Source organism: Pogoniulus pusillus, chromosome 2 (genome assembly GCF_015220805.1).
Source record: "Pogoniulus pusillus isolate bPogPus1 chromosome 2, bPogPus1.pri, whole genome shotgun sequence".
Classification (NCBI taxonomy): domain Eukaryota; kingdom Metazoa; phylum Chordata; class Aves; order Piciformes; family Lybiidae; genus Pogoniulus; species Pogoniulus pusillus.
In genome coordinates, this window is record NC_087265.1 from 29386386 (window position 1) to 29398766 (window position 12381).

Genomic DNA, 12381 nt, shown 5'->3' on the forward strand with positions numbered 1-12381 from the left:
ACTGCAATGGCATTGGACTAAGTGCCCTTTGAAAGTCATTTCCAGACAATGATTCTGTGGTCTTGTTTTACCTGTAAGACATTAGACTTTCACTAGATACAGACTGAGCATTCTCAGAATGGATTTTTGAAATCCAAAGAATATTTGTGTTTGTTTGACAACCAGCAACAGCCTAGTTGCTTTCATTAGTGACACAAGCTCTGACCTGGAGAGGCAGTGAGCAGCTCCTGTAGCACACACAGCTTTTAGCTCCTACTGTCTCAGACAGGACCTAATTTAAGGATTGAGCTTTAGCTTACTCTTCAAGCATCCTATCTCCACCAAACATCAGCTGAATGTTACGTACTGGAGATACAATGCCAGCACTGACAGGAAAATAAAGAAAGAAAAAAGAAAACAACAGAAAGTGGTTTGTTGTTTGTTTTTTTTTTTTTCTCCTTTGCTTTCCCAGTAAGATTCTGAGACACACAGCAACTATTGTTAAAATTCACACCAACACAGGCACTGCTTCTGTGAAGGCAGGACATGTTACGGCTCACATCTTGAACAGCTGTGTGTTCTAGGCTTACATATGAGGCATTTCCTGACTGTAACCCTTCCTTTTTGCACTCTAGACCGCAAGAGGCTTGATGAAACTGCAGTTGCAAGACAAGAGTTTTGAGAACACATTGACTTCCCTGTTCTACTCACCCTTCTTCCCCAACAAACGTGACATAGAGTTTATTTCTCTGCAGGTCTTTTCTTGAATAGCCCATGATCTGGTTAAAGGCATCTTCTAGCAAGTGATCTCTCCTGATGATTAATCTGAGAAGCAAAATATATTTGAATCAGCAATTTGTGAACATGAGCTACAGCTGGAAGCATTCATTTACACTGCAAGGTAAAAGAGTAACTTTCCTAGAGACATTTTTGCTTGATGATTTGATCCAGATCAGGCAGGTTCTGTCTGCTAGTCTGGCTCCCTTAAGGATCTGCTTTAGATTTCAGTAAAATGTCTCTTGTATCAAGAAGAGCAGGTTTGTTTTTTCTACTCTAATTATTCCTTAAATTAAAGGCTTCAACAGGAAAAGTCCTGAAAAGGGCATTTTCATTAAAATCTTTTTGTAAGGCTGGGCCTCTAAATCAGCCTACTGTAGGCAATAATCTAACCTTTTATGCAAAAATCCACCTCCTAACAAGGAAAACCACCAACTCATGAGGAAGTCACTGAACAGTGATTTCAGAATCAGATAAGCATGATGGGACAAATGGTCCAGAAAGAATGGCAGCTGTCTGTCCAAAAGCTGACTGATATATCATGTATGAAAACAATGTACCTTCTGCAAGAAAAAATGGGAAAGTGAGGAATTGTCATAAAGATCTAAAAGCCAATCCTTGGAATTCATTTTATGAATCCTCTTTGGCAAAAGAGGACTGTGAGATCAACACAGGCAATGACTACAAAAGAAAAGCCTATCTAGTTTTTTTTTATGTGGAAAAAGACACAAATGAAGTCTAACTGTTTGTATCATAGCAATTGCTACAACAGAAGAATTAGGATGCCTGCATACCCCTTCCCAAAGTACTTTCTGGCACTGTATTGGTAATGTTATTTGTATAAAAACATAGCTGGAAGACACATAAAAAAGAAGTGCACAGAACTTGTTGTATCCTCTGCTATGAACTGCATGTTGGCACTGTGTCTATTATAGCAGGCTCTTTATTTCCAGAAGCACAAGGCAAATGTAGTATCTGCATTCCTTCTAATGGGAAGAAGCTTGTGGACATGCAAAGCAAGGCAGGATGCCTGAGCAACAAATTCCATTTCATGGGATTCTTCAACATACTTCAATTTCCCTGGGCCTTGTCCATATCCTTTAGTCTCTAACTTCCTGTAAAAGTTCCTCAGCTTGGCTTCAAAATCTCTTTTGTAAGGAGCTGGAGCTCGGGCGTTGGCACGTTGAGTACCTGCAGGAAGCAAAAAGTGAAGAAAGAGCTGTAGTGACATGACCTGATTAGTGACCTATCAGGAGACTCCTTGATTGCAAAAGGCATGGACTGTGTTTGGTTCAGCACCTTCATAAAGGGTAAAAGCTGCCTGTCTTCAAAATCTGCTCTGCATCCAGGACTTTTAGGTTGCTCATTTCCAACAGTATCATGTTTCTAAAGCAAATTTTAAAAGGAGAAAATCCAGGTCAATACAAAGGCTGGATTAAAAAAACAGAACAATCAGCTAGAAAGATCTAACTTTTGTTTGTCAAGTGCACTTCAAGTCTAACCTTTAAAACAGTTCCTGCAATAAATGTTCTGCTCTGTTCTGGTTTTAGTATTATTGGGAAAAACAAGAAATGAAGCATAAACAGACTCTGCTGTGCCCCTGTTGAACATATCACACTGAAGAAGAAAGACTTCTGGAAATTCCCTGAAAAAAGGTTTTCCCTTGGACAAATAGGAGAAAGAAAAATATTGGAAGAAAACAGGAGGAAGAAAATATAGGAAGAATGGATAGTCTTCTAAATTTTAGTCTCTGGAACTATTCACATGTGACTGTAGGAATATCCATAATGGTCAAAGTGATCTGGTTTTGAAAAACTTATTCTGAGAGTGTCTTAAAAGCAGGGAGACATGACATTGCATGCCAAACAAGTGGCACAGTTCCACACCTGCGTGCACACAAATTAGGAGTCTAGTCGGATCTGTTCTGGATGTCACCACCTTTAGAACTTCCACTTATCTCCTTGGAGAAATTACTTCATCTGATTTGGCTGCAGGACAGTAGTCTCAGTCATTCTACATTGATCTTCTCACCCCTAGTTTTTTTAATATTACATCCCTCCCTTGTCAGGCTGTGTAGACATGCCCAAAAAAATCCTCAGAGGAGGTTTAAAATTCCTCCTGCCCTCAGCACACAGGTTGCCAACCACTTATCTGCAGCTGTGCACATCGAACAGGCCCACAATGCACTGGAAATACAAACGGACAGCTCAGCAGCACTTACAGGAAGACTGCTGTCTTTTAAGTGACAGTCAGTTTCCCATGTGAGGGGTTTTTGGCTTCTCACTTAAACCCATACAGAAACGTTTGTTATTCTGGGTTAAGGCATGAACGTCAGGTTCTGAGAGAGAACATGCATCTGCTCAGCCTGTGGGCAGAAGCAGGGGGAGGAGAGCAGCCCCCTCAGTCACACAGCACATGTGTCTAATGGGATAGGGCAGTGAGCGCAGGCTGTGGAAGTGACTCCTGGAAGGCTTCACAGAGCTGAGCTTTGCACAGAGCAGAAAGAGCCAACAAGCCACAGCAGTATGAACACTGAATGCCATTTGCAGGTCTTTAAAAGACCTGTCAGACCAGAAAGACACTCGCCACTTGTTCTAGGCTTAGGGCAATGTGTGGGAGGAATAGCAAAGTGTCACAGAAACTTCAGAGCTTCCATTGGAGCATGTAGAACTTCTCTGGATAAAGGAACCCTGGCCATTGATTAATATGTAATGGTTGTCCTCTTTTTCTGAGAGTACCAAGGGCTTCTAGTGATGCACTCACCTGAATTCTATAGAAAACTTCCAGAAACCTGGAACTATGAACAGCCTTTTACTTATTGGCTTTCTGCCCCTAATTTGTTTATTTTGTTTTGGGTCAAAGTAGGTACCAAAATGTAGTCACCAAAAAACACAGCACATTAACTTTCATCTTAACCTCGTGAGGAAGTCCTTGATAAGATACTACAGAACATCAACCTGGCAACACACAACTTCATGGTTCACAGATCAGCAGTGTTATTATTCTGTCAGCACATGACAAGTCCTCATTACAAATCAGATGCATATGCCAAGAAATTCCTGGGCAATTACAGTGATTACTTCCGCCTTGGGAACAAAAGATGTTAATGGAAGAGCTAAAAACACCAGTGATGAGCTAATCATATTTGATTTTCAAAGAGGCTATATTCTAAAGCAGATATAAAGAGCAGCTTCATGACTATTCATCCTTCCCAAAAGAGAAAGTACAACCAATTGTGATGGGTTTGAACAATGGATCCTTAACAACCTCTGTGGAACAGCAGCAGCCAGTTTGGCTGATAAAACACACACAGAGCCTCCATACAAGTGATGGGCTATTTACAGCTTCTCATCAAAAAAGTCATTTGTACACCATGGCAAACATGGGCATTTGCAGAGTGATGGGGAGATTCAATCTCTCTGTCTCTGTTTTTCTGTGAAACAGAATGGAGCTTACAATTTTATGGAGAATGAGACTCAAACCATCATTGTTGGTCCTTTGCTGTGTGTTGCTCCTTTGAGGATCGATGAGAATACTTTGTGTTAAAGACGGAATGGATCTTGAAATAGCTTTGGTGTCGTGGAGCCCTGCCCAGCACGCTTTGGTACAAGCAGAATTTGGAACAAGAAGAAACTGTATCCCTGAAAGCCAAAACTTGTCACTCAGAGAAGAGTAACAGGTTTGCAGATGGAAACCAGGTGCATACATGTAGATTTCATTATTCCTCTTTATTCCATGGCTATATCTAAACCATGTATATAACAAAACTATCAACACATGTGAACATTATATTTTGCTGCTTTGCAGAATGCTGTATGACCATTAAGGGTCTTTGGATAGATTCTTCAAATAGGTGCTACAGAGGTCCTATGTCCAGCAGCAGCTTAACACTCAGGATGTGTTTGTTAATTATTTTAATCTGGTTTCTAGGAAAGGAAAGGTCTTAATGATTGTGAACTAGAAAAAAAAAACTCATAAAAATCATGGAATCATAAAATAGTTTGGGTTGGAAGGGACCTTAAAGATCAGCTAGCTCCAACCCTTCTGCCATGGGAAGGGCCAACTCCTACTAGGCCAGGTTGCTCAAGGCCTCATCTAACCTGGCTTTCAACACTCCAGGCTTGGAGCTTCCTCAACTCCTCTGGGCAGCCTGTTCCAGTGGCACACCACCCTCGTGAGGAAATGACAGCATTTTACTAATAAAGTTTTCCTGCCATCTGGAACTACCTAGAGATGCTTACATCCCAAATAATCTCTACTTATGTATACTTTTGCTCTCAAATTTGTAGAAATTTCCTTCCAGTTTACTGCAGTGTTTTTATTTTACTGACCTACTATCTTCTGCAGAAAACTAAGAACAGTGACATCTACGAACTCCAAACTGCTGTACTTAGCCTGCAGAGGTCAAGCTGAGCTTGTCTTGTTTGAAATCATTCAGGTCCGACCCACAGCTTAGTTACTAGATCTCACATGTTTAATTCTTGAGGCATCAGGATCCTGGCACGAGCAGTCACTTAGCTGTTTCACATCAGTGAAAAACAAGTTTGTGCATTTTACAAGCAGAACGAAATCACAACCTCTGAGGTTGTAACACTCCAATCTTTTCTACTGGCAAAACATCTTGTGAGCTTGAGCCAAAGGTTCAGGTCTGACAATCCAATGCAATCGCATTCATTGACTTGGCTCCAAAAAAGGCTAAATTTTTGTTGTGGCTGGAGCAACAGAACTTGGATTTTCAGAAAGATGGAAAGCCATTACATGCAGCATAATGTAAGGTTAATGATGAGACTGGCTCTACTGCAGTATCTGGCAGATACCATCATCATGAAAGTACTGCAGTGAGATTACTGACCACTCACTCAGAGAGTGCTTCACCTCATGTAAATCTGCCCATGTTAAAAAAACTGGAAACCATGAAGTTTCCAAACAGTAGATTCTCACTTCTAGGCTGCCACATTTCTCAACTTGGAAAACAAATAAAAAATAATACTGAAACAAATTTTCTCTTGTTTTTATTCCCTGACTTTGGGTAAGGTAGCCGGAGTGTGACTGGAATGGAAGCAGTCCTTACCAAGAAGAAAGAGAAATGGATTTGCACAGCCCTTGCAGAAGCTGTGCCTGAGCAACTCACCTGGAGAGTTCTGGGGCGAAGACACTGGCGAGCCTCTTGGGGACTGGCAATAACTAGGATGAAGTAAGGCATGTGGTGGAACATAGGACATGATCTCCTCCTCAAACAAGCTGGTGAAAAGGAGCAGATAAGAAATAACAGGTTTATTTTAAGGAATGGCATTTTTCACATTCTAGGCATGACTTCCTAATTACCCACCTGAATTCTTCAGCAGGCACTTGCCTATTTCCACTAGGCACGCTTAAGTGTGCCACAAAATATTTTATTGCCATTTCCTCAAGCAGATCTTGACAGTGCAGGAAAGCAATTAATCACTGCCTTGGTAGGACATCACCATACATAATGTGGTATTTCTTTTGGGAGTTAAATGGTTATTCGGCCTTTAAAATTTGCCTTTTTTCCTCGTCACTGATGTTCTCAATACATGGGTGTCAAATAACATTCGTCACACCTTCCTGGGGAAAGCTCTGCAATGCTGCACATAGACTAGGAAGAGAGACAAATTTTCCAAGCTAGCAGCATTACAAATCAGATCTGAAGTGGTTGAATGCATAGAGCTTGTTGGCACAGGCTATTTCTTTATTTTACCTCTATTGCTAACAGTGTTGCTGGAACAGGGATCCTGTTCAGTCTGAGTTACTTCATGCCTCATCTATCTGTTACTGCTATACAACTTGAAGAGAAGAACAACAGACATTCTGCAGCCTGATCACGGCGTTTGTGTACATAGAGTCTGGACATAAATCACAGTTTCAGTGTTCTCCCAAAATTGACAAAAGTGAATCCAGAAAGTGACAGAATATGTAATACAAGAATGGGACTGATATCCAAGTCCACGTCGGATGTTAAACACAACACAGATAAGAGTAAAAGGTAGAGATAATATGTAAAAATTCTTCTTATAAGTTTAGCCACAGAAAGAATCACAAGCCAGCCTTTCACTATAGAGCTCAACCAACAAAAGGAATGTCCAAAGACAAGGGATGTCATTTACTAAGCTATTTCACTGAACAAATGACTAGAAAGGCTTTTTTGCATGAGGTTCTTTTTGGAGAAGGTTTTTTTTTCTACCAGTTTATTCACAACCATGGGTTGTTTTCCTCCAAGTTACACCTTTATGATTAAAACATGGTAAAATCTAAAGCACTGTTTCAATCCTGAGCTAAACTAAGAGTTAAAATGACAAATTGTGCTGTATGTCAAACAAGATGTTTAGAGGGAACACCTTTCTCTTAACATCTGAAGCACAATATATAATGCTGTTCTTAGGATAATTTAAAAAGTGGTGCATTGTGTACCTTCTTTGGTCCCTAAAAACATAAGTGTAGGTTGGCTTACTTTTAGTTAGCTGCAGCTTAATATTTCAGAAACCATGGAATCAAACAGGTTGGAAGAGACCTCCAAGATCATCTAGTCCAACCTATCACCCAGCCCCGCAGCATGTGAAAACCATACAACATTCCCAAGCAATAAAAATATCCAAAACACACCTCATGTTTACTACATCTCAGAATGGTTTACAGGATAATTGTATCATTCCCCAGAACTGAAGGAACAGAGGTGTGCAAATGGGTCACCCAACCAGTCAAGCTATATACAGAACCAAACTGCCCCGAGCCCCAGGAAGATTTGAGTCATTATGATTAGAGTGCTGGCTGTTCAGGATTTCTCAGAGAAGGGTCACAGTGACACCCTGCTAGAAGGTACTGCTAAAAATAAAACCCCACCAAGTCTGAATGATGGTGAGAAAACAGATTCCATCATCTCAGTGCAACACTATTTTAACTTGACCCACCTTTGGGTTTACATCAATATGTACTTGCAGTAAGCTCACAATAACTCAATCTAGTCTTGAGGCTTAACATCCAACATTTTCACAACCTAATGGATGGACAGATAACCTTTTATCAACAATATGTCCTCAGTACTATTAGATTCTTAATGAAATGGGAAGAAGATCCTTAAATGAGACTACACAACTACAGATTTTTCTGGGAAAGTATATATATTAAGAGAAACATAATCTGAAGAATATGAGAAAGTTATTCCAAAGAGGCACTGGCTACTACTTTCCCCTTCAAAATCAGTTATGCTTATTATTGTTTTGCCACAAAAGTGTGCTAGTTTGAAGCTAGCTAGAATGTTTTGGTGAGAAGAACTAGATTACAGGCTGTGAAAGGGAAACAATGGTGATGTCTGCTTCACTCATAGGCACGCTGAGAGCTATAAGAACAAGAGTAAAAACGCAGATAAGGCATTTGGGCATTGCCTGGGCTCTAGGCTGCATTTCTCTCTAACCTCACCTACTGTCTCTCTGATTAATCCACTTGCTTCCTAACCCCCCTGGCAGACCCTCCATTCTTCATTGGGGCATAAGGCATCATCTGAGGTAAGGTAGAAGGGTGGGAGAAGGTGGAAGGGCAGTTGGGAGCCCCTCCTGAGGACTCAGATTTCTGGGAGGGGAGTTGTGTTTCTGTATTGCCTTTTAGCTTGTATATTTCTGTATCTAAATGTATATACTGTAAATACCTGCTTGTATATTGTGCTAAGCTGTAAATATAAGCTTCAGTCAATTTCCAGAGCCAGCTGAGTCTAGTCTGGGTGATTTCCAAAGTGTGGGGGGGCAGGGAGCACCCAAACCATCACAAAAAGAAAGATCACAATCAAAATCTTGAATTTGGTTTATTTTCACTGTAAGGATTATCTGCAGTCTTTACTGTTAATAGAACACCTGAGGGAACAAAAACCAAAGAGCAGTGATAAAATCTGAAGAGCAAATAGCTGAAGCTATCTTTTTCTGTGTAAAACCTGTGTCATACCCAAATGTTACTGATCAAAATAAAAATCTTAAAAAGGTTTTTTTAAGAAACAATATGCATGTTTCAAAAAAGCTTCAGCACAGCTTCAAAATGATTCTTTTAGAGCTCTAATTAATTCAGATATTTAAGGACCAAATAGTCATTACGCAACCTGACCTCAGAATACTACTACTTATGCCAATCCTATTCCACTGGATTGTTCTTAATGTACTTCTTAACTTCTTGGTGAACTTTTAAAATGGATGGGAAAACAACACAGAGACACAAGGATTGAAGTCTAGCAAAACCCCTTCCTGATTTCAGGGCAGTGAAGACACAGCATGGCATTAAGTAATAAAAGCACATCTCTAGAAGATGCATTCTTAAAGCAGAAGGCAGCACATTCTTGCTGAGAGGTCTAAACTGTACTATCCAGCTGCCTGCAACAGGACAAGAGAAGGTGGTCTGGGGAAACTCATATACATCACAAGCACAGCACTCCCGCACTTGACTTTCCTCAGACAAAATATCACATCCCAGCACTCCTATGAAAAAAATCTGTGACTTCCAACTACCATCTACAGACTGAATATGATGACAATTAAGAACCTGATGCTTGAGCTGTAGCTGTCCCAGCTGCAAGGCCAAGTAGTTAAGAGGGCGCTAAATCAGCACACACTTCTCACTGAAAGGCTCCTCAGCAGCTGCCACAGCATGTTCCAGAGGTGTGATGAGAGTAGCAGTGCCTACCTGAGTAACATGACAAGGTCTGCATCACTGGATAAACGCACCAGCCCAGGTGTTCCCTCTGTCCGGATGAACTGGATCTTCTCCCTACGCACGCAAAAAAGAACCAACCTCCGAGTTACACTTTTGCATTTCAGAAACCATCTTCTCCCCTGCCACAGCATGGCCATGTGAGCAGCAAAACACTACAAGCAAACATCTAATTTCTTCTGAGGAATGATTCTCCTGCTGCTCTCATCTCCTCCATCCTCAGGCTGCTTCAGGCAGCACAGCCATGCAATTACTAATAAACCAAATAATCCTTCGAGCTCTCACTAGTGATATTCCTGAACCCCAAGCAATATTTTGAGCCCTGCAGGACACTGCTGTTTGGAAAGTGAGCTGTTTAAAGAGGGACTGCTTTTTTCTGAGCCTGTGTACAAATGCAAGCCATATTTTACAATGGACACCTGCCATCTTAAAAGAGAGAGAGGTTGTACCACATTGCATTTTCTTTCAGAAAAACCCTTGTACTACTTCTCACCATCCCTGCCCCACTAAGGCACATGAAGACACCCTTGCTCCCACATCCCATTTAGTCAACTTTGATGGGATCTCTAGGCATCCAAAACTCGTGGTAAAACACAGATTTTTAGGCAAAAAGGATAACAAAACTACTAATAATCAGAAATTGTATGCCATTTCCCAAGAGGTTCATGTGCTCACATTTCAAACCAAGTCTGGTGTGACAAACTTGCCTATAGTGCTACAGGTGCAGCACAGGTGCAGCACAAGAACTGTTTTGATAGGCCAAGAACCCCAGAGATTTATTTCCCTCTTTTTCTCTCTACTTTCTAGAGAATGTGTGTTTTTCTAGTATGTCACTATAGACAGCTACAATTTATTTAGAGGGTAACCCAAAACTTTAATACAGAAGCCTCATCACAAAACTTGTTACAACATGATGCTTAAGGAAAATGCAAAACAGGGCAGCCTACTGAATTCTGGGAATTTGTAAGTTCATTAAGTCACACTATGAGAAGGAAAAAAACTGAGTCCTGGCTGCTATGCATCAAATTTAATGTCAGCATCTAACTTAAGGGTGCAGGAATAGATGTAGTCATAGAACCATATGATCGCAGAATGGTGGGGATTGGAAGAGACCTCTGGAGATGATTTAGTCCAACACCCCTGCCAAAGCAGGTACACCTAGATCAGATTGTTCAGGATCAGTATGTCTGGGTGGGTTTGGAAATTTTCCACAGAATGAGACTCTGCAGCCTCTCTGGGCAGCCTGGCATCTTCAAAGTAATGGAGTTTCTCCTTCAGGCCAAGTGAAACTTCCTGTGTTCTAGCTTGTACTCCTTGTCTCTTGCTCTATCACTGGCCACCACTTAGAAGAGCCCAGCCCCATCCTCATGACCTCTACCCTTTAGATATTTATATGCATTGAGAAGATGCCCTCTCTGACTTCTCTCTTCCAGGCTAAACAGCCCCAGGTCTCTCAGCCTCTCCTTGTCAGGGAGATGCTCCAGCCACTTCATCTTCTTCACAGCCCTCTCTGCTGGACTCTCTGCAGTACTTCCCTGTTCCTCTTGAACTGGAGAGTCCAAAACTGGACACAATATTTCCGGTGCAGCCTCACTGAGGCAGCGTAGAGAGAAGGAGAACCTCCCCTGACACTCTTCTTAATGCACCCCATATGAGCCTAATCATAGAATGGATTAGGTTGAAAGGGATCTTAGAGATCACCTAGTTCCAAACCCCTCTGCCATGTCTAGTAGGAAACCTCCTACTAGACCAGACTGCTCAACCTAGTCACAAGTACTGAAATTGTTAGTGACTCCATCCTTTACATTCAGGCGTATGAATTAAAGCAGCTTTGCACGGGATACACTTTAAGAGAGATCTTGCCACTTGTTGGATGTTACTTTTCATCACTCTCTGGGAAGTGCAATAACTATGTAACAGTCAGATATCCTCTTTCCCCAGATCTTATTGGGCTACATAAAAACTCACAGATACTAATTTTGTATGTTGTGGAGAAACACTAAAATTCTGACTGATGTCAAACTGCCTCCAAGGTTATTCGATCAGGACAGCCCTTCTGTTAACGTGCATTGAGAAGAGCAGGACAAAACCAAATTCCATTCCCCCTGAGGCTGCCAAGCTATGCACACACTCCAATGGATGAGCACATGTGCCATGGCATCCAGCTCCCTTGGCACATTCTGAGGACCAGCAGATCTCCCACACCAGTTGTTCCAATCACCTTCTTGTGGGCACCGTTACTTGGTAATAACACATTACTTCTGTTCTCCTATATTTGACTTCAGGCAGTTACACAAGAACACAGTACAAAACTATTTCTGACAGATTGAGTCTCATAGGCTACAAGTCTACAACTTGTTTGTTCCATAGCTAATTTTACAGGAAAGGGCTAATTCTCCTTAGCATTTTGTGTGAAATGGGACCACTGACTTTGTTACCTGAGTGAATGATTCCTGGTAAGATCTGGCTGACGCTCTTGTAGAATTTCAAAGATATTGGGCTGCCGCAGAAATGCAACAATCTTGTCATTGTAAGCTGAAAATGTCAACAAAAACACCATGCTGAAACAAGGAGATGTTAAAAGAGAGGACTGCACTCCTCCTGAGCATTTAACAATAATGGCAACAGACTTCAGCTCCTCAATTCGAATTTTAGCAGTATTGTGTGAATGCTTTTTCATGTAAGGCTACTGACTCTACTATCACTTCAGGAATATGCTTCTTGGTTATGAAATGAATCTCATTGTGACACATTCCTCCTACTGTTAACAGCTTTAATTCTCTCAGCAAACTGTGTTTTCTATTTTCTCACTCACACTAGCTAAGGTGGAACTAGAATAGTCATTGCTACAATAAAATCACAGGGACCTTGGTTTTCACTGCACAAAAATCCATTCTCAAACCAGTCACTTGAAACACC

General features: G+C 41.2%; 1 protein-coding gene across 5 annotated transcripts in view; it reads right to left on the reverse strand.

Annotated features, from left to right (window-relative positions):
* The window catches only part of HECW2 (HECT, C2 and WW domain containing E3 ubiquitin protein ligase 2), a 199592-nt gene that overhangs the window by 16675 nt on the left and 170536 nt on the right, over positions 1–12381 (reverse strand). For all 5 annotated transcript variants that reach the window (XM_064158857.1, XM_064158867.1, XM_064158856.1 and 2 more), the window contains 5 exons: positions 11901–11997; positions 9436–9519; positions 5888–5997; positions 1827–1947; positions 691–804 (listed from right to left, as the gene is read on the reverse strand). In XM_064158857.1, the coding sequence (XP_064014927.1) occupies positions 691–804; positions 1827–1947; positions 5888–5997; positions 9436–9519; positions 11901–11997 (526 nt within the window). The remainder of the gene's footprint in view (positions 1–690; positions 805–1826; positions 1948–5887; positions 5998–9435; positions 9520–11900; positions 11998–12381) is intronic.